This window comes from Loxodonta africana, chromosome 17 (assembly GCF_030014295.1).
Source record: "Loxodonta africana isolate mLoxAfr1 chromosome 17, mLoxAfr1.hap2, whole genome shotgun sequence".
Taxonomy (NCBI): domain Eukaryota; kingdom Metazoa; phylum Chordata; class Mammalia; order Proboscidea; family Elephantidae; genus Loxodonta; species Loxodonta africana.
The window spans coordinates 62,259,562-62,282,892 of record NC_087358.1 but is presented as its reverse complement, the minus strand read 5'-3'; the positions used below and the strand labels follow the sequence as shown (position 1 = coordinate 62,282,892).

General features: G+C 40.7%; 1 protein-coding gene across 12 annotated transcripts in view; it reads left to right on the top strand.

The window, feature by feature from the left end:
• Window positions 1-23,331, top strand: part of ENOX1 (ecto-NOX disulfide-thiol exchanger 1) — a 744,157-nt gene that overhangs the window by 467,085 nt on the left and 253,741 nt on the right. For 10 of the 12 annotated variants that reach the window (XM_064270090.1, XM_064270092.1, XM_064270094.1 and 7 more), the window contains 2 exons: window positions 18,102-18,245; window positions 19,079-19,216. The exons of 1 other annotated variant lie outside the window; for it this stretch is intronic. In XM_064270090.1, coding sequence (XP_064126160.1) covers window positions 18,233-18,245; window positions 19,079-19,216 — 151 coding nt within the window. In that variant the 5' untranslated portion in view covers window positions 18,102-18,232. The remainder of the gene's footprint in view (window positions 1-18,101; window positions 18,246-19,078; window positions 19,217-23,331) is intronic. One more of the 12 variants, XM_064270088.1, reaches the window with a different exon arrangement.

The following is a 23,331-nucleotide window of genomic DNA, read 5'->3' as shown; positions in this document are numbered from 1 at the left end:
TGCTAACGGAAAATTAGGCGGTTCAGACTCACCAGTGACTTTGTAGAAGAAAAGACCTGGCAATCTGCTCTTGTAAAAATTATAGCCTAGAAAACCCTATGGGACAGTTCTACTCTGCGATATAGGGCCACTAGGAGTCACAATAGAATTGACACCACAGAAAAACAACCAATGGACAGAGGCAAACATTCCTTTGTTAGTCTCTACATCTTGTTATTGCTGTTACCTTCTTCCTCCCAGCAAGCTTGAAATGTGCTAGTAACTAGTAGCTGGGTGGTTTTTGCTTTCTTTACTTTACGTAGTTTTTTGTAATGGGGGCCAAGTGCAGATTAGGCTGTTGGACTTAACTTCTTCTCTGTCCTGGTCCTAATGCCTTCCGTTGTTAATATTTTACGTGTTGTTTGCTGCAATGAACAAGACAAACAGCAGTGTACAATTAAATTCTTCGGATTGGTTAGCCTCCATGTTGAGCCCCTGTTGCTTATACTTTATATACTTTAGTTGATTTTGGATCAAGAATATGCAAATACAAGAAAATAGTGGGTTGCATAAAAGAAGAATATATAACTGCATGTAACAAAACTGCGACCACATAGGTTGGAGGAAATGTCTTAGACTTTTCTGAATTCATGCAAAAGCTTACAACCATTGCATTACACTCAATATATTTCAGAAATTCCCTTTTCTCCTCATCCAAACTTATCTTTGCAATTTAGCTCAGCGAGGAGCTTTGCAAATTTAGAAGCAATCTGAGCTCAATACAACTCTGATTGGAAGGATACAACTATAACCTCTGTTTTATTCTGCATCACATTTTCAGTATCAACTCACATTTTCTCTTTAATTTGCTGCCCTTTCTAACATGGTCTACTCATATCCTTGATTCCCAAGTGTGTGATCTAATGGCAGATTACATCTCCAAAAGGTCCTTGCCATTGCTGGCTATCACTTTGAATTTAGTGTGCTCACTTGAGACACCATATTACACCACAAGCCTTACCTGCTCTTTGAACTCCTGGACCACAGGAACTTACAGACTAAAACAGTAATGCTACTGCCAGACTCCTGCCCCCGCCCCCCCCACACATGTACATTCATGCGCACGCACACACACACATGCATGCTCAAACCCCCTACTTTACTATTCTCTTCTCATGCATACCATCAACAATGAATCAAACCAAAACACTGATAGAAAAAAGCAGGATATGTAATGTTCAGGAGGGAATAGTTAGTGTGAAGATATGCTCATGAAGTTGTTCTTAGTGGTTTTTGCTGACGTTGTAATTGCAAGAATTTATTTATGAGGGCCTATCAAGGGAGAAACCCTGGTGGCATAGTGGTTAAGTGCTACGGCTGCTAACCAAGAGGTCGGCAGTTTGAATCCGCCAGGCGCTCCTTGGAAACTCTATCGGGCAGCTCTCCCCTGTCCTATAGGGTCACTATGAGTTGGAATCGACTCAGCAGCAGTGGGTTTGTTTTTTTTTGTTTTTTTGTTTTTTTTTTTTGGTATCTAAAGATGGCTGGGTTTTGACTATCAAAGTGCCTGATAGTTTTTCCAGTAATGTTTCATTTTTCTCAGCTCCTCAAAAACATGTTATGTGTTAGCCCCTCAAATGACTTGTGAGATGAGGACTGAAAGCATAAAGTGGAACCGCTCAGGAAACTGGCCCACGGGGAGCCTGTGACAGGCAGCATGAGATCCAAATCTGCTGCCAACCCACTGTGCACATTTTCATAGGACAGGCAGGAAGAGGGAAGTCACCAGTTGAGCCCCAGGGTGTAGGTTTATCTTTACTAGGAATGAAAATGTCATTGCCGCAATGGGTAGTGATTCTGATAAGCACACGGTGGGGTACTGACTTAAGTGTTCATCACACAATAACTGAAGTAGACCCTCAAGCTTCTAGCACTTCCCATATGTCAGCGATCCCTTGGAATGGGAGTTAGAAGTTGGAATTTCTGGCGTATTCAGCTCCTGGCTTTTCCCGGCTCCTCAGTCCTTCCCCTTCCTAGTTTCTGTAGCTCTTGTTATGGGTGGCAGGAAGGAAGGAGAACTCAGCTCCGGATCCCTGCCAGGTAGCTACCAGCCAGTGTTTGAGATAAGGTATTAGGAAGTACATGTAAAAGAAGTAGCATGGGAAAGGGATTTGGGCAGAAAGAGGGTGAGGTAAAGAAAAGTAAGTTTATCTCCCAGCCTTCCCTTCCACGTATGTGGCCCTAACCTGCCTTTCCCTCGTACCATTCTTCTCTCTCGCTGTTACATTTCATCAGGTAGAACTATGGTGAGGCTATTAGTGAATTCAGGATTGCAAATAGGAGCTGTCTATACAGGGATAACAATTTTTCTGGGTAGTCCTTGATGGTGCTGATGTTTATACCTTCATTACATTTAGCTCTCAGCTCAGCTCTGGATTTACCCTCAATATATGTATCTGGATAAAGCTAGGCCCTGGTGGCACAGTGGTTAAGAGCTCAGCTGCTAACCAGAAAGTTGGCAGTTCGAATCCACCAGCTGCTCCTTGGAAGCCCTATGAGTGGCCTCTACTCTGTCCTATAGAGTTGCTATGAGTCAGAATCAACTCAATGGCCAGGGGTTTAGGCCCAATTTAGGGAGCAGTGGTGGTTCAGTGGTAGAATTCTTGCCTCCCTCAGGGAGACCCCGGTTCGATTCCTGGCCGATGCACTTCATGCACAGCCACCGCCTGTCTGTCAATAGAGGCTTGTATGTTTCTGTGATGCTGAAAAGGTTTCCGCAGAGCTTCCAGACTAAGACAGACTAGGAAGAAAGGCCTGGAGATCTACTTCAAAAAAAAAAAAAAAAACCAGTGAAAACTCTGGATTACAATAGCCTGATTCCATTGTGCCTAGGGTTGCCATGAGTCGGGGACTGACCCCACAGCAGCCAACAAGAGCAGCAGGGCTTCTGTGAGACTTGCTGATAAAACCTATCTTCTGAAAACCCTTAGGCTACAGATCAACTCTAGGTAGATACCTTCTGCATTCATTCTCTCTCTTTTTTCTCTAAACGCACAATATTCTTGCTCTAATTTAAGAAAAATGTGCTTCTCGATAAAGCATGGATCCTGGGATTTTTCCAGCAGTGACTTCTGCTGACTTCCCCAGATTCTTTCCTTCGCTGCCTTTTAGGACTGAAGTATAGGGTCGCTGTGAGTCAGAATCGACTGGGAGGCAACAGGTACGGCACGGTACAGGTGGAGGGTTCAAGGTGGCCGACTGGGGTAACGACCATGCAAAGATACAGCAAAGCTTCCAGGCCCTGACACGGCAGGCTCAGTCCCTGGATGACAGGCTGATACTGGCATGTTCCCCCTCAGCAACTCAGTCTTCATGTTTACTTACTGCTCACTGCTCCTCCTTTTGGCTTCAGCCTACTTTTTTTTTTTTATTGTAAAAAATTAGGAAACACTACATTTGCCAATTGAACATTTTTCACTTGTACAATGCAGTGAAACCAATTGCGTCAATTGTTGCGCAACCCTCACCAACATCCATTGCCGTATCTTCCATCCCCACGAACAAAAATTCAGTGCTAACTGAAGAAAGATTCTCCTCTGTCTCCCCACCTGCCCCCAACCACGGTCCAACTCTCATCTCCATACATTTGCCTATTCTGAGTGTTTCCTATTAGTGAAATCATACAATATTTATCTTTTTGTGATTGACTGATATTACTCAGCATAGTGTTTTCAAGGTTCATCCGTGTTGTAGCATGTATCAGGACTTCATTTCTCTTTATGGCTGAGTAATATTCCAGTGTGTGGATATGCCACATTTTGTTTATCTGTTCATCTGTTCATGGGCATTTGGGTGTTTCTACCATTTGTCAGCCTACTTTTTTTTCCCCCCTTTTTTTAGGGAGGGCCGGGGGTTTCTTAGAGTTTCCTTCATTCCTGCAAATTTAGCAATATATTTATAAGTAGTTTTATCCAGAATATGGCTGTTGGATTTTTTTTCCCCCTTATAGTAGGCAGGCTCTTAAGAGCACCTAGTATGCCATACTTCGGAAAGCTTAATTCTGCTAATGCTTTTTAATTTGCTCATTTCTTCCACTGTGTTCCGGATTCCTGGAGGACAAGCTCTGTCTTCCTCGCCATTTTATTCCTGGCATAGAGCACAGTGACCTGCATACAGTAAACATTTAATAAAGATTTGTTTAGTGAATTAATTCCCAGGGGATGGAACTAACGCTTTACCCCAGACTTCCTCTGTCCGTTGGAGCCAGCCAAACCCAGGGGGAATGCATACTCCAGTTCTTTGTTAGAAAAAACGAGTTGCCCAAATCTATAAAAGCAGAGGTCAGGGTAAGACAAATGGAATCCTGGGCTATATCATTCCTTAGTTTTGTGACTTTGGATAAATGACCCAAAGCCTTAACATTCTGAACCTTCATTCTTTTCTTTTGTAAAAAGTTGCTAAGAGCATCTGTTTCAGAGGTTGTTGTGGATTTTTCATGACATCAAGGATGTTAGCTGTTTACCACGGGGACTGTTATATAATAAGCTATTTTCCTAGTTGGTGGTGCCTCTGGAGAGTGTGGTTGGCTGTGGGGAAGAGATGAGGAAAAGGTATTTCCGTTTTACTTTATAGAGTTTAGCTTTGTTAGAACTCATTACAAGTACATATTACTTTGGTATTCTTTTAAAATAAGCATTTCCTTGTGAAAGTGTTAGTTCTCTTCTGCTTAACGTGAACTGGTACTTGTTCCCAGATCGAAGAGACCTGGGTCACTGCATTTCCATGTAAATTATACCACTAGAAAGAAAGATGAAGGAATTGAAGGAGCTGATAGCTAGGAATGGTAGTGGGAGTTTAAGGAGTGTAATACAATGAAGATGGTGACCCCTGTTAAAGTAAGAATTTGGTGTTAGGAGATTGTGCTGTGGGAAGTCTAGAAATAATGCTGTGTTTTCTTTTTGGTTGTTTATCTGCCTTACCATTACATCTACCTTATTTTTACAACTCTTTGTGTTGTACAGATGGTATGGAGTCAATATGTTGGATGAGTACATGAACGTGTCTACTTCATTGTGCAAGTAATAAAATCATTACCCTACCAGCCATAATAGTCATGGGATGGTGTGTGTTCGGACTTGACAGCCACCATAGTTGGCAAATGCCATCACTTTATATACTGCACAGTTTAACCACCGCTAGTTGCTGGTTATTTTCTTAGTCATTATTTTACAGTGAACATTATCTCATAATAAGCCATAAAATTTAGAATTGTTCAAGAATAAGAATATTGAGGACTTGGAGAGCAGAAGATCTGTTTCATTAAGACTAGAAAAGAAAAAAAATTGATAATGCTAGTGGGAATTCTTTTAAAATATTTGTTTAGGTTGGGTTTAAGCCATCTAGCTGTGAAAATAAGAAACCATGGTAGCAATAGCAATATACTGTAATTCCCACAAAGCACATTCAGCGTGATTCCTTTTTTTATAAATAATAACACCGTAAATAAATACGATTACTCTAAGCCAACATGAAATTGCATTTAATACCATGGGCCAGATGTTTTTCTCTCATATCTGTGTTCTTTAAGGTCAGTTTTTGCTCATTCCCCTGCCTTCCCTTGATATACTTAAAGTAATCTGCGAATAAATAACTGGGAACGGCATTTGACCCTGAACTGAGTTTGGTGAATCTGAGAGGGAAGTACAACTTTGTGTTTCTTATGCATAGTAGGCAGGCAAGAAAGAGACGGTGCCTCCGAACACAGCCATTTAATACCTAAGAAGGCTCCAGGCAGCTTTACTTTTAAAGGCCTCAGCCCACATCCCATCAAGCATACGAAATGCATTCACATCTGATGTTAAATGTAGTTTGTTTCTAAGAATTTTTGAGAGGACTTGTATAATTTGCTTTTGAGATTATTTGCCTACAAATTATTCCCATAATTTAAAACTGGTTATGATTTCCCCATAATTGTGCAGACTCAGAAATCTTTGCGAAGTGAGAAAGCCCACTTACAAGTGATTTGCAACTATAATGACATTTATATGAATAATAAATTTGATAATTAATGAAGCTGCCAGAATACAAAATTTATAGATATTTAATTAAATAATTGTTTGTTTTCGGTAATGTGCTTCTCACTAAATGTTGACACAAGGCGTTTTCAGGTCTCCAACGTTACTGTAAACCTCTGTGCTTCACGTACCTAATTGGTAACCCAGCCATACCTTAGAAAAATAGGCTACTTTCCTCAAGGCAAGTGGGTCCCTGGGTTGCACAAATAGTTAACACGTTTGTCTACTAACCAAAAGGTTGGAGATTTGAGTCTACCCAGGGGCACTTCAGAAGGAAGGCCTGGCAACCTACTTTCAAAAATCAGCCACTGAAAACTATTATGGAGCACAGTTCTGCTCTGACCCGTATGGGCTTGCCATGAGTTAGAATCTACTGGATGGCAACCGGTGGTTCCCAGAGGCAGATGGGTCTTTTGATCCAAAAGATTATAGTAAATAAAGAGATTCAATTCAAGGAGGCAAGTACTCCAGTTACCAGGCCCTCATAAGGAAGGATTTCTGTAAGAGTACCGTTAAGAGGCAAGTATCTTTTCCTATTGACAGGGAGAATGACCACGAATGGGTGGGGGAGGGGGTAGGAGTGGAAGGCAGAATCTGTACAGCTTTTTATGGAAATCTGTGACCAAGAAGGGGAGTGGAGAAGGAATAGTAGCTGTAGCAGCAGCCAGTGTTTTGCAGTGACCTTCCACCTTGTTGTTAGTGCCAGAGCCTTCTCATCAGCATTTATTCCCTTCCCCCTTTGGGGGAGAGGGCCCTCCATGGCAGCTCTCTGGGTGACAAGGGCATCACTGAGATCACTATCTGCACCCAGTCCTTACCTCTCAAGATCCCTGACCTCCACACGCAACAAGAACGTAAAGGCCTCCACCAAGAAAGAACCAGGATAATCTTCCTTTCTATTAAGTTCTAAATTACATATGTCCCTGGAAGCTAAAACCACTTCATAGTGTCCCTCCCACTCTGAGTCTCAGGTATGAGTTCTTTGCCACTCAGCACCACCATTTGAATCTTGCTGTACCCAGCCAGTAGCACCAAAGGTTTGAACTGTTTTCTCAGAATGCCTCCTTCTAGTCTAGAACTTTCCAACTGAATGTCCTGCTACACCATGCATTTTCATCAGGCTCTTGAACCTTAGTAACCCTCCCTTCCCTAGCCCACCAAGTCTTCTAGGTCTCCTCACATTAGGAATAAAACGGGCCACTCCAGGGGACCCGGAGGCACCTGCTCTCCTTGCCCACTGCTTACAGAGTGTGAAGAAGGTCTCGCTGTGGGTGGTCCCTTGGAGAAAGCAAGCATGGTTCCTGGCCCAGGGCCACAAATCAGAGGTGAGAGTGTGTCATGCTAAGTCTGTAAGTCCCGGGGCAATCATGCCTGCAGGGCTAATGCTTTATTCATCATGTTTCAATGGCATCATTAAAAGTGTATTAGTTTAAAAAGTAACTAACGTGTTCTTTGTGACCCTACTAAGGAGAAACGTTCAACAGGATGTGCAACTGGTCCAGGCTGGTGTAGTCTGATCTGAGTTTTATTGCAGGTTGATTTCCATAGATTAAAGAGCTCTAACCAGGGCATTCTGGAATATAAAGAACTCATTTACCAGAGGTTGCAGCCAGTTATGGTTGAGTTATTTACCCACTACAATTAAAATATTCCACTTTGTAGCTTAATATGTTTTCCATGCTTAGGTCAAGGTGTAAAATAAGCACCTAATGAAAACACTGAGTATAACACAGCACCCATTGTAGGAGCATATATTGTCTGCTTTCCTTTATATAAGAAGATAATAATGTTTACAGAAACTGCTTTCTGGGTCTAAGTGCAGACAGAAAGGCCAGTGTGTGACCAATATGCCTGGCTTCACTGTACATGCATACAAAAAATTGTTCTTTGATTTGTGGCTGTGGCCGTGGTTCATAGAATTTGCCTCTCTCAGCAACTCTGTCTTTGAAGCTGGAACTCAAACTAGTCTTTATTTAGGAGGCTCTTTCTCAAGGAGCCCTGGTGGCACACTCATTTAGTGCTTAGTTGCTAACCAAAAGGTCGATGGCTTGAACCCACCAGTGGCTCTGTGGAAGAACAAGACTTGGCAATCTGGTCCTGTAAAGATTAAAGCCTTGGAAACCCTATGGGGCAGTCCTACTCTATCATATAAGGTCACTCTGAGTGGGAATTGACTCAATGGCACACCACAACAACAATCCTTCTATTTTCAAGGAGCTCTGGGGACATTATGAAGTGCTTGGCTACTAAAGAAAGGTTGGCAGTTCAAACCCACCCAGCCACTCTGTGGGAGAAAGACCTGGTGATCTGCTCCCCTAAAGATTACAGCCTAGGGCATCCTATGGGGCAGTTACACCCTGTCACGTGGGGCCGCTGCTATAAGTCAGAATCACCTGGGGATGGCCCTTAAAACAACAACAATGCCCTTTCTCAAAAAGGCTGCCTCCTCTGCCCGCTGTGGTACTCTTTCTCAGCTTTGCATAGCTCTGCCACTTCAGGTCAAGCTTTTATTTCATTTCATCATTCTGTTTACTCATAGAACTTTTCCAGTGTGAATGTTAACAGAGAGAGTGCAAACACAGAAAACTTGCCTGTTGAAGCGAGGCAAGAATTATCTGATATGTCCTTATTTGCTCTCACAAATTTGTGACTCACTCAGATGGTAGTTAACTAAACCCCAGTATCTCTATACTGGGAATAGGAGAGGCACTCTCCCGAGTCCACACTTCACTGCAGAAGGAGGATTGCCTGCGGACCTTTCGTTTTCAGGTAAGGCCCCCACTGAAGGGAGGCATTGCCAGGTTTAGGCTTTCAGACCGTGGGCAGCCACACCTGTTTCAGACAGTCTAGTCAGTTGCTTTCAGATATATCTTGGGTACTTCTGTACCTAGGAGAAGTTGGAATTGATGAACTCTCAGGTTTCATCCAGTTCTTCCAACCTGGATGCTCTGTGAACCTGGGTATGTTTGTCCTGAATGCCAGGGGCTTAGAAAAGCTTTCCTTAAAGTGAGACTCCTGTAGTTTTAATGGATCAAGGCTTATCTTTACTGGTGAGATTGCTTCCTTTGATAACTCACTTACCAGTGGAATCCAGCAATGATAACTTTTTCTATGGTTGGTGTATTTTGGAAGATAGGAAACAACAACCTCTGACAACATATTGTGTGAGTGTGCAGTTGGTTGATTTCCATTAATGAGGGGAATGAGTTGAGCCATTAAACAAACAAAAAAAAAAAATGCCGTCGAGTCAATCCTGACTCATATCGACCCTATAGGACAGAGTTCAACTGCCCCCCGTAGGATTCCCAAGGAGCACCTGGTGCATTCAAACTGCCGACCTTTTGGTTAGCAACCATAGCTCTTAACCACTACACCACCATGGTTTCCATGTTTTAGAAGGTAGAAAACAACAACTTCCGGTAACATATTGTATAAGTATGCAGTTGGTTGATTTCCATTAATGAAGGGAATGAGTTGAGATGTTACATATTTCATAATCATTATGTATTTCATAATATTGCCCTTCTCAGAAAATCTGAAGTAGTGTAAATGTATTTTAGAACTTGTCTATACAAAAACTTTGCAAATACATGTTATCATAGTAGCATCCAGTCCTATTTTCTTTTCTGTCTTTAATGGAAAGCGAGATGCTTCATCCCTAAGGTCACAGGCTCGTGCTTTTCCTATTTTGTTCAATTTAGAAATCTAAATTTTTTTTTCTCCTCAAAACAAAGGTTTCTTGAATTTTTTTTTAAACTCTGCCATTTCTCTAAACTTCTGTATGTGATGCCGAATAGTGTTTTTCTCTGTGTCAGAAGATAATTGACTTTATCTTCTATCTTGCCCATGCTGATTGAGTTGTCTCTGTGGCAGATTTTGTCATTTTGTTTGATTGCATGGATTCAGAGAGAGACCTTCTGGTCATCTCTCTCTCTCTCTCTCTTTAATGTTGAGTTCTTTGCAGACTCAGATGTTACTGGATAGAACCTTATCATCCATTCAGTAACCATTCCCCTCCCTAAGATGCAAGGAAGATGATTTGTAGTTGAAAACCCGCTGCTAGATAAAGTGGAGTAATCGAGGATGTAATCACAGACCCGTGATGGCATTTTGTATTTGAGAAATGGCCAAGGTCTGCTTTTTATCTTCTCTGGTGCATGCCAGGTTGAAACTTTTCTTTCTTGCAGTGATTTCACTTCTTTGGTACTGTACATATATGCCTTTGTTATGCTGATGCAGTGCCGGATGGATCTGGAGATGCAGTTATTTATAGATTTCAGCTCATTCAAGAAACAGCTGCAAGAAGCCTCACAAAAGGAGCACATCACTGTAACCTGCTTGTGACCCTTGACTGGTTGCCAGGGAGGTGTGGAATCTTAAATCTTGGGGGATGACTTCTTAAGCGCACCAAAGGCTTATCTTGAAAGATCTGACAGATTTTTTTTTTAATTGCCTTCCTGTGATACTTCAGATTCATTTGTGTTCTAGTTTCCAAGAGCACTTTCCCCCTTTGTGTGCTTTAGCTTTCAACTTCCAAGCTTTAGGATTGAACCCTGGAATTGGACTTTGTTCCTTTATTCCTTCCTTCTTCCTTGATTTTTCCCTTTCCTCCTTCCCTTTTACTTTCTTTCATTCCTTCCTCCCGTGCATGAATTTATTTGATGAAAACATTGAGCACCTGGCCCATTCCAGGTATCAGTATAGCTGCAGGGTATTCAAAGATGTTATTATTAAGTGCCTTCGAGTTGATTTCCAACTCATAGCAACCCCATGTGACAGAGTAGAACTGCCCCATAGGGTTTCTGTAATATTTACCAAAGCAGATCGCCAGTTCTTTCTCCTGTGGAGCTGCTGGGTAGGTTCGAACCACTGACCTTTCTGTTAACAGCCAAGTGCTTAAATATGAAATCTGATGTCATATGAAGCAAATTTCCTGTGGTATCAACTCTTTACAAGACCTAAGCAAATTGTTTTCTCACTATAATTATTCTGATATTGAAATAGGTATGAACCTAAGGACTTACATCAAATAAAAATTCTCCCCCTGCCCCAATGAAAAGGATTTTCAATATCTAATTCATCTCTACCCCCTTTTAACAGAAATCTGTCTTGGGGACAGTTACAGGTGGGTTTTATGATTCATAGTGTGTATGTGTCTTTGGGACCTGTAAAGTTGGCCGGGCTTAGAAGGGCTGTGATATTAAGTGTGAAACAGCTTGTGTCATGTTTTTAGGCCAAATAGTGTTTTCATAGGTTGGGTGAGTTGCAGAAACTATTTGCCCTACTGATGTAGCCCAATGAAAAACTGTATATAAATATATCTTATTGAACAGTTTTAATATTCAGTATGCATTTTTATACTTGAATTATGTCTTAACAAAGAACAGGGTTAAATTTCAATTTACCCTACCCAAGGCTATACTATTACCCTTGTCATTCTGTGTATCTAATTGTTTTGTGGTAATTATACTTCGCTAAGGAGTCTTGGTGGTGCAGTGATTAAGCCCTTGGCTGCTAACCAAAAAGTCGGCAGTTCAAACCATCTAGCTGCTCCAAGGGAGAAAGATGGAGCAATCTGCTTCTCTAAAGATTACAGCCTAGAAAAGCCTATGGGGCGGTTCTGTTCTGTCTCTATGGGTCAAAACCAACTTGATGAAACACAACAATAGCAACATACTTCAATAAAAGCTGTTAAAACAAAAACAAATACTGCTGAGTCAATTTGGACTCATGGCACCTCCATGTGTGTCAGAGTAGCACTGTGCTCCATGAGGTTTTCAGTGGCTGGTTTTTTGGAAGCAGATCACCAGGCTTTTCTTCCAAGGCATCTTTGGGTGGACTTGAACCTTCAAACTTTCAGTTATCAGCTGAGCATGTTAACTGCACCACCCAGGGATTCCAAAGGCTATAAATAGGAATTGCCAATTTCACTATTGGTCAGGAATCTCTTGAAAGTTTTGGGGCTGCATAGGCTGAAAAAAAACTGGAGAGAAAAATTCATGTATCTTTTAAATTATCTTGTTTTGCTATAATATATCCAGTATTATTTTATTGGGGAAAATGAAGAAATATCCTGCTACAGTTTAAGTGTTGTACAAAAAACTAGGGCAACACTTACTTTTAGAAATCTCAAGTGTTACTAACTGTTTTAGAATTAATTACATAATTATCCACCAGAACACAAAGATCCCAGGGTACCTTAATGGAAACACTACACTTCCAAATAAAATAATAATAATTAGCACCTACTATATTCAGAGTGCTTTATTAGCTTTAATTTTTTAACTTCCCACATGTCTGTGTGTAAACAAACATCAGTAAGGATATCAATGTTTTCTATAGTTTAGAAATAAGAAAACCAAGGCAGGGAAATTGATTCGGAATGATTAATTAGGTATTATGGTCTTGAATCATTTAAAGAGGCAAGTAGTCAATAGGAACGGAAGATGTGAATACAGTACAAAAATACCCCTTGCAACTATTCATAAATTATTAGGTAGTAGTTAATTAAAATTATCATCTTTGTTCTAAGCCAAGTGATCAAATTAAATTTTATAAAGAATATCATGCCATCCTTGAGACTACTGGATGTGTTCAGGATGTCCAGATCTGCCCAAGATGTGACAGAACTTATTTTAGAATTACATTCTAGCTATGTGATGGCCATGTGAAGTTGTATGGCATTAAAACCATTGGATTGGAGACTGGAAATATATAATATGTAGAATGTCACAGAGTCCCATAATTACAGACTATATCAGTGAGGATTCTTCAGAGAAACAGAACCAACGAAAAAGAGAGAAAGAGAAAGGCAGAAAGAGAGATCAATTTATTTTAAGGAATTGGCTGATGCAGCTGTGAGTGCTAGCAAGTCTCAAATCTGTAGGGCAGGCCAGAAGGCTAGAAACTTAGGTAAGACTGATGTTATAGTCTTGAGTCTGAAATCCGCAGGGCTGACTGTCAGGCAGGAAACACAGGCGAGATTTCTATGTTGCAGTTGTAGAATTTCTTCTTCTCATGGAAACCTCAGTTTTTACTCATAAGGCCTTTTCTTCACTTAAAGTGAATTGAGTGTAAATGTTAATCACATCTACAAAATACCTTTACAACAACTTCTAGACCAGTGTTTGACCAAACAAGTGGGCACCATAGCCTAGCCAAGTTGGCACATGTAATTAATCATCACAGTCCACCCCTTGTCAACTGGGCACCCAAACACATCTCCTTAAACCACAGTTAATCTCCAAATAAAGGCAATAAGAAAGTCATATTTCCTTCTAACATGATAAAAGAAATCTTACGCACATCTGAAAATGTACTAGCCCTTCCCCCAGGTGTTATATGATAAATCCCTCTAATATTACCATTTCCCTAAGCCTTTGAATATCTTCCTCTACAGTATAACAAGGCAATTCTGTTATTTAATTTCCACTTATGTAGGCCACCTTTTGGTCCGTGTTTTGATCAACCAAACAAACAAACTGTTAGAGTCCATTCTAGCCCCTCAAGCTGCAACATCAAATCCAAAATTTCTGCTCAGTGAACTCATATCAATAAATTCAGACTGATCCAACTTTATGCTCCTTCTACAGTTATCCCTACACTTAATATTCATTCACATCCATCATCTCTTGATTTTTATTTGTATAAATTGGAAAAAAAAAAAAATCTAGCTCCTTTAGAGTGTAACTTATCCCCTCATGGGTCACACTCTGTACCTCAGCTTTTGAGATCTGCTGGGACCTGAGTCTAGTTATAGGTCTAGAAGCAAAGATGGATATTGGAGATAAGTCCTGAGGAAAACCAGCAGTCTCTTGAAAGATAACTACCTTATGGGGAGGACATTTTGGGTTCTTCAGACAAAGCAGGTTAACTTCCTCAGACAGGGGTGGAAGGACTACTTCTACTGATAAAGAGGACTCAGCAGAATTTAGAGGTTAAATGACCCCAGCTTCATCAGGACTTGCCCTTATGTCCCCATCCCAATTTTCAGGATCCCACTCCTTCTCCATCTTTTAACAGCAGATACCCTGTTTCTTAGTAATCCAGGGCTGCTGTAAGAGAAATACCACAAATGGATGCCTTTTAACAAACAAGCTTATTCTCACACAGTCTAGTAGCCTAGATGTCCAGATTTAGGGTGTCAGCTCCAGGGGAAGGCTATTTTCTCTCTGTCAGCTCTGGGGGAAGGTCCTTGTCATCAATCTTCCCCTGGTCTAGGAGCTTCTCAGGTGCAGGGACCCCATGTCCGAAGGATGCGCTCTGCTCCTGGTGCTGCTTTCTTGGTGGTACGTGGCCCCTGCCTATCTGCTTGCTTCTCTCTTTTATATCTCAGAGGAGATTGGCTCAAGACACAATCCAATCTTGTCAATTGAGTCCTGCCTCATTAGCATCATAGAGGTAGGATTTACAACACATAGGAAAATCACATCAGGACAAAATGGTGGACAGTCACACAATACTAGGAATCATGGCCCAGCCAAATTGATACACGTATTTTTGGGGGACACAATTCCACCCATGATTCAACCCTGCAAGGTTGGGAATTACATTTCTGTTGTAGTTCAGCCACTCGTAGGATGAGGCTATGAGCGGTTTTCAGCAATCTCAGCTGCGTGGCTGCAGAAGATCAGACTTTCTTTCAGGGCAGATATAAAAACATTAAGGTCATTTATTTGGTACTTGAGCTGAGAATTTGAAGCCAAGCTCATCCTTTGCTTTCCCTTCTTTGTCCCCTTCAGTTAGCAACCAGTCATTGTCATTGTACTGATCGGTCCGACAGAACCTTGCCTCTTAGAAGGTCGATTGTTGTTGTTAGTTGCCATCAGGTTGATTCCAACACATGGTAACCACATATTTGCAGAGTAGAACTGCTCCATAGGGTTTTCAGGCTGTGCCCTTTGGGAAACAGATCACCAGGTTTGTCTTCCAAGTTGCGTCTAGGTAGGTTTGAACTGCCAACCTTTCGGCTAGTATTTGAGCACTTAACCGCTTATATCACCCAGCTGCCATGAGGTTGGTTAGGAGTGCTAATGGTGGTATTTTGCCTATCTCTGTTGCCACACCATGCCATGGACTGTTAGTGCTCCTTTTACTTCTGGAAATAGGGTTACTAAACCCAAAACTCATTGCCCTCGAGATGACTCCAGCTCAGAGCAACCCTATAGAACAGAGTAGAACTGCCCCATAAGGTTTCTGAGGAGCAACTGGTGGATTCGAACTGCCAACCTTTTGATTAGCAGCCATAGCTCTTAACTGCTGTGCCACCAGGGCTCCACAGAGTTATGAGTACCTTCAAATCTAACCAGATTAGAAAACCAATTTTGGTAACCCCAGAACCAATTCAGAAAATTCATCCTTAAGATTCGAATCCTCTAGAACCACTGTAGATACCGAAATCTGTATCTAGAGTGCAGTTGATCACTTTAACCACTGCACCACCAGGGGTCCTATGTGTGTGTGTGTGTGTGTGTGTATGTATATTTATAGAGAAAGAGAGAGAGAGAAATTGTTTGATTTTAAGAAATTGGCTCACTCAATTGTGAGAGCTGACAAGTCTGAAATCTGTAAGGCATTCCAGCAGGCTCGAAACTCCGGCAGGATGTATGTTGCAGTCCTGAGACAGAATCCCCTCTTCCCCAAGAAATGTCAGCTTTTGTTCTTAAGACCTTCAACTGATTGGATGAGACCCACATTATTGCCACATTATGGAGAACAGTTCCCTTTCTTAAAGTGAACTGATTGTAAATTTCAATCACACCTGCAAAATACCTTTACTGAAACATCTGAGCTAGCGTTTAATCAAACAACTGGGCACCATTGCCTAGCCAAGAGGACACATAAAATTAACTGTCACACAAACCACATCTTGACGTTGTAACAATACTTTTTTTGAATGCATCAGTAGCCACTTTGTTAACATAGACCTGAAAAGTATAGAGAGAAACTGTGGGCCTCCAGAACACTTGATGTCCGCTTTGAAGACTCTAATCACTAAGGTCGAAACCACCATCCAAACAGACATCTGCAGAGCCGAGGAAAACTAACCTGCCCCTAAAACACTGTAGCAGTAAAAGAGCAAGGGGAAATATGAGATCATGACTGGTCAGGCTCAATCATAAAACCTACAAGTAAAGGGATGTGCTCTGATATTAAAAAAAAAAAAGACCGATATTAGCATTCCAGAACTGCAGACTCATTGGGCAGAAAAAAGTTGTGATTAATGTCCATCTGGGGAGAGCCTGAGCAGGAAGGAAGCTAGCCAGCTACACTTTGTTTCTGAAGATAAGTAAGACAAATAGTGACCTTGCGATGATATGAAAAGCCAGGGCCATTTGCGCCAAGGAGTAAACAAATCATAGCCTGACCCTTTGCCTCAGTGCTCTGGGCTGGTTGGGTGGTGGAGAGAGGAAGGAGCTTTGAGGTTTCATCATAGAAATCTTGCTGGTGCATGGATAGCCAAAGGGCAGGCATTTAGGTTAGCTACATACTTCCTATGGTACTGAATTTATTTTACCTGGCAGGAATCCCTTTGATGGTATCCATTGCCAAAGATACTTGATGCGCACAATATAAAAGCAAGTTCTGAATTCATTGGGTAATAGAGTTTAATTGCAAGTTATAAAAGTACAGTTTGCTCCCAAAGTTGAAATCATTCACTGCTGAGTGATGAACACACTTTGTCTTCCTGACAGCCTAATGGGAAGAAAACTCCCCACTACCTCACAGCCTGCTCCACTTGAGGGCTAGGGATTTGTTGAGACCATAGAAACAATTGGCTGGTTATTCACCTCCACTGGAGATGATGAAGCCCGAGCTTCCATTTGAATTAAATGTCTACTCAACTGGCAATAAATTATTTTTGATAATACAGCACTCAAGTGTATTGCTTCTTGCATCTAAGAATAAAATGACTAAAATTTACATACCATAAAAGCCTTTACATTAGATATGCTGACGAACAGGTGACTTCTAATTCTAAAATAACCATGACCACTTAGCAGAAGTGTGCTTTAGAAAAATTTCTAAATGTATACCTAAATGAAAAATAAGTATTCTTTACTCTGTTTTTATGTTGATTGTGCTTTAAATTCCAACTTGTCAGGTAAGCCATTTAAGTGATCTATTTTGTCTTCCAGTTTTGAACTGTTGAAAGTGCATTTAAAATATGTATATATGAATGTTGTGTGTTTCTGCATTTTGAAGGGTGGAGAGAAGGCATAGAATTTTGTACATGTTGTGAAGTAGAGACCCCTTTGTAATTTTAATTTTTTGTTATTTTTATTAGAAAAGTGCTTTTAAAAGGTTAAATACATGCATGCATGTATATATGCTGTGCGATTCTAGGGGAGATGCAGACCAAAGCTCTTTGTGAACAATTAGCATTTATCTTCCCAGACAGTCAGAAAAACAAATGTTTGTCCTTCGCTTCCCTAACATCCTCCAGCTCTTTTGTGGACAGCACTGCATTCTTTCCTTTTTGCCTTTTCTGACTATTGTAATTGGGTGCTCTCCTTTACCAGCCTCTGGAGGAATGGGTGCTTGCTTTTTTTCTTCCTCAGTTCAATTTTTTTCCCTCTCTGAATACATTTCACAGACGACCATCTTTCAAAATAACAACATCAATTAGTTTTTTAACTTAAAAAAATCCCATTCAGTTCTGAGTCTGCCCTCTCCCTGATGCATAGTGTGTAGAAGAGGCTGTGCCAGGGCTGATAAGACCCCGTTTGTGAAGCCTCTTCAGTCGGAGGGAGGCAAGGCATTTGCCACACTCACAGATAGAGCTGTCTATTCAGCCAGCACTGGTCTAGGTGTCTTGACCCTCTCATCTCACAGCCAGAAACTGAGCCACAGGACGGTGCACAGATGGGAAAGCAGCCTTCCTTCCCTGCCCAGGGCTGGAAGTTGTTCTTTGTTGGCATTTTAGTTGAGTTTTGTTTGGTTTTTGTGTACGTGTGTGTGTGTTTTAAATTGACAACAGCTTATCGCCTGCAGGCTCTGTCAGGTCACTACCATGGTTTCTTACCATACCGCTTTCCCCTTTTGCAGAACCAGATGATCCCCGTGGGGAGCCTGCTCTCAGCCATCCCAGAGCCCCTGCTTCTCAGGATGCTCCTGATCCAGTAGTAGATGCGGGTGGACTCGAGAGCATCACCCAGTGTCCGCAGGCGCTTCCTCAGATGATGGCTGCAGGTGAGCACCAGTGGCCGGTCCAGGGCACAACAAAGCATTTTGAGTCTACCGTGGAATATGTGCCCAGCCACGAACGTGGCACCTGCGGCCCTTAATGACAATCAGGCTAGTGAAAATCAGAGAGCATTAAGTCAAATTTGACACATTTTGCTGTTTTCAGCTCTATTACTTGTTTTTTTTGTAATTACTTATTTGCTTATGTTTTGATGGGAGTTAGTGCTTATAAGAAATATTTTGGAAAATTCACTTTAGATAGACACTTGTGTTTTCCTAATGAAATGATTTTTAAAAGTTTGTAAAGGAGGGAAAATGTCACAAGGTAACACGTAGTAAATCCTGTCAGAACTGGTGTCACTACTAGACAAATTTTTTTTTTTTTAGTTTTTTTTCTTCAAAGTCTATCAGATAGTTAGAAGGCATGCCTGCTCCAGAAACACACTTGACAAAGAATTTATTTATTTTTAGTCCTGAAAGCTAGCTGACTTGTTTTATCAAGAAGAGTATTCCTGCTTTGCCTCTCAACCTTGTAACTTAACTAATGCCATTTCACCAGGAGAAGGAAACAATTCTTCCATTTTATTTTTTTCCACGGGTGCCTCCTTAATGGCTTGCTTGTAAAATATAAAGTACATGTCATTAACTTTCCTCCCAGAATGTGTTCAGAACCTCTTTATGCTTATGTCTGGAGAAAACATTGGTGTAGAGTCTAGTGCTTTATTTTTGTGTGGTTTTTGGGTGTGCTAAATGAAGCCTCACATCCCTGAAAACGCAATTTCCTTTAAAACAAACACCTTTGCCTATTGACACTAAGTTATAACTTGTTTCTCCCACAGCAGCCGATGGTTTGGGGAGTATAGCCATAGACACGACCCAGCTCAACATGTCCGTAACAGATTCCACAGCCTGGGCCACAGCCATGAATAACTTGGGCATGGTTCCCGTGGGGTTGCCTGGACAGCAGCTCGTGTCTGGTAAGCTGTCTGTCTCCTGGGTTTGAAGAAGCTTGCAGCAGTGCCAGGGGGCGTGGGTGACAGGTGCCCAGTAATCTCTTTACGCACCGAGTGTTGAGCATGGCCTTCGATTTATGACTGGGGCATGTTTGGCAGACTATGCTTGGGATACTTTTCCTCCTCACCTTTGTCTTCTGCCTCGTAGCTGTTCTCAGAAGAATCTACCCTTACTGTTACTGCTATGTGCACTGTCTGTCTGCTGTAGCTTTGCAACATCAATTGCATTTTTTTTAAGTGGTAAGTAGAATGGCCAACGTTGGCTTTCCAATTTGGAACACTCTGTCACGTACATTATCCTATTTGATTCCACAGCCTTCCTTTGAGATTAGTAGATATTTATTATTTTTGTTGCTCTTGTTATTGTTGCAGTTTTACAAGTAGGGAAACAGAGGCCCGGTAACTCTTCCAGGATCAAAGCGGCAGAGCTAGAAACCCAGAGCCAGTAACACTAAATGCAACGTTTTCTTTCCACCACAATTTGAAATTATAATTCAATGTACTAGGTAGGGGAAATGTTTAGAAATTTCACAAAGCGAAAGTTAAATATTTCACAGTTGAGAATTTTCCACGTGCCCCGTGACATGTACTTTCGGAAACAGAATAAATAGACACATGTGTAAGTGTCCTGGAAGAGAACATCTGCAACAGAAAACAATTAGTGTAAAACCAATGTGTAGAATCAGGTGTTAAGTAATGGTGCAGACTAGTAATAATTTCCAGAAGGATCAATCAGTGGGGCTCTGAGGGAGGATGTTATCGGGGGGTGCAAACTGAGCTATGTCTAGAGAGATAAATAGAATTTGCATATTCACTCACTCATTTATTCATGCTTTCAGCAAATATCCATTGAGGTTCTGAATTGGTGTAGGGGCTCCAGTGGTAAACAGAATAGTCATGGCCCTGACCGCTGGGAATTTGCAGTGTCTTTGGAGAGGTAGAAGGTTGATACTGTTACAATGAAAGAAGAGCAATTTACTTGTGATGGTCAAGTGAACTGAGAGTCGATGGCGCGCATAAGGAAAAACCAGTTGCCTCTGGAGAGTTCCTGAGTGCCATACCTGAAGACCTGTGTACTCTGGGAGAGTTAACCAAGCCTTTGGGTGCCCTTTTTTATTTTATTTTATTTGTCAGTAGTAGCCACAGATGAAAAATTACAAACTGGCTCTAGGAGTGTTTGTGTATGCATACATGTATCTGTGTGCATGTACATATGTGTATATTTATGTGTGTATATATGTAGATATGCATACACACAATATGGTTTCTTTTTTCAATAAAACAAGAAAAAACACGAGGAGGAAAGGAGAGTGGGAGACAGAAAAAGTAAAGACTGAAAGAGTAAGTTATAAAACACCATACCTAGGATATTTATAAAGTTCTCCGAATGCTATAAAATTTATACAGTTGGAGATTAGTCTGCTACAGGATATGTATATGTGTGTTTGTGTGTGCACGTGCACACATGTGCATACAAAAATGTCATTTTCAATGATTGGAACATGTGTTCTCCAAACCCCTTTTCCCTAAAGCTAATCTAGATAAATACTTCCTTCTAACAACTTGAGAGTAAAGATTTGTATTTTTCCACCCAAATTTTCCTAGCTGCCTAATTGAAATATTCACAGAGCCGAAATTACTTTACTCCTCGTTTCCACCTCCGCCTTCTCTCAAAAAACACTGTGTGACTCCCAGAGTCAGCCACCAACCTCAACAATTCATTATTTTTTCTTAGGATTTTGAGTCTTCTGACAGCTTAACCATGACCAATTTATGATTTTTCCTGCAACTTACCATGAAAAGAATTACAGCCCTACTTGTTATAGAAGATTTACCGTACCTGTCCTGAATTACATTCTCTATCTCCTGCATTAGCCAAACTGCTTGAACTGGTTTTGAGCCTTTCGGGGCCTTGCTGGACTTCCCTTCATCATCCCCAGACTGCCTATATGACTGTCCTTTGCTTTGCTCTCAGGAGTCCCTGCGTGGTGCGGTTAACACACTCGCCTGCTAACTAAAAATTTGGAGGTTCAGGCCTACCAAGAGATGCCTCAGAAGAAAGGCCTGGTGATCTGTTTCCAAGAAAATTAGTCATTGAAAGTCCCACGGAGCGCAGTTCTACTCTGATACACATGGGGCCCACATAAGTAGAAGTCGACCCAACGGCAACTTGGTTGCATTGTTCGCAAGGCTGTCGGCCGACTGCATTCATTGACGCTGTTTCAGGGCCAGATTCTGTTTTGTTTTGTGCGTTTGTGTATTTTCTTCCAGTCTTTTTTTCTATTAAGATATTTTTAATCATATTAAATATAAAATTTTAGTTTATGCGTTTGCGTTAACATCTTATCCTAAATTGTGTTTACATTTTATACAAAAAAATGTTCCGTAATCTATCAAATAAATCTGTTCTTGTTTGCGTAAACATTCTCCTCTTTACATTTAGGCTCTTGCCATTTTTTCATTTTTGGAGAATTTAATCTCTTTGAGCATTTTCTTTTTTCTGTAAAACTGATAGTATCTATTCCATGGGACTGCTGTAGGATTTAAGCATAACTTACATAAAATGGTTTGCATAGTGCCTATACATAGTAAGCATTCATTAAATATTAGCTTTTGTTCCTTCCTTTCTTTCTCTCTCTAAATATTATTACAGTGAATATTTTATGCAAAAAGTTTTCAGCATTAAAATTATTTGCTTTGGATAGAATTTAGATGTAGACTTGGTAGATCAAAAGAAAGGAACATTTTAAAAATTCTTGTTAAATATTGAGCAGTCAATTTCCAAAATATACATATATATTTAAGATTTACTAATTTGATAGGCAAAGATGGTGTCTTAGTTATCTAGTGCTGCTATAACAGAAATACCACAAGTGGATGGACTTAACAAAGAGAAGTTTATTTTCTCATAGTAAAGTCGGCTAAAAGTCCAAATTCAGGACATCAGCTCCAGGGAAGTCTTTCTGTCTCTGTCGGCCCTCTCCTTAGTCTTCCCCCAAAGAGCTTGTCTGTGCAGGGACCCTAGGCCCAAAGGATGCACTCTGCTCCTGGCACTGCTTTCTTGGTGGTATGAGGTCCCCAACTCTCTGCTTGCTTCCCTTTCCTTTTATCTCTTATAAGATGAAAGGTGGTGCAGACCACACCCCAGGGAAACTCCCTTTACATTGGATCGCGGATGTGACCTAGTAAGGGTATTATAATCCCACCCTAATCCTCTTTAACACAAAATTACAATCATAAACTGGAGGACAACCACACAATACTGGGAATCATGGCCCAGTCAAATTGATACACACATTTTTGGGGGGACATATTTTCAATCCATGACAGATGGCATCTTATTTTACTTCAAGCTAATTTATCACTAGCTTTGTTTAATTTTTCCCCTTTTCACCTTCATTTTCTACTCATATTTCCTCTTTTATAAATAGATTATTCTCATACTATATCCATTTATCAAATTGAGTTCTTGGTTATTTTCTTATACATTTATCTTTGGCCACCATTCATTAAGCACTTTAATCCTGGGAATTCATATTTCCCAAAAATATTTATCTAGTCTGTTTTTTCCCTCAGTGTTTGTTCTTTATTTTTAATTTAAAAAAATTTTATGTTTAATTTTTCCTTTATGAGTTCTTTATCATGCTTCTAAGTACAGAAAGATTTTTTCTACTCTAGAAGTTATATATTTCTGATTTTCCACGTCTCCATTGATTCACTCTCTTCTTATATCAGAAATTAAATTAATTTCTAAGTTATCTGTTCTGTACTACTCATCTATTTCTTTTCCAGCACCACATTGTTTCAGTTTTCATAGCTTTATAGTATGCTTACATGAAGTATCTTATGCTATTTTTACGGTTCCTGATGTGTTGTTTCTTTTCATCCTAGCCATAGTAGGCTGCTCCTCTCTCAGTTGTTGTACAGCCCCCCTCTCTGATTCTTTCTGTATGGATGTAGATTGTTAGAGGCAGTCTTTAATGTTCCAAAAGGGACTTGGAGATTATTTAATGTAACCTTTCTTCCAAGAAATCTTCTCTAAAACATCTCCGACAGGATTATGGAGAGGCTGGATTTTA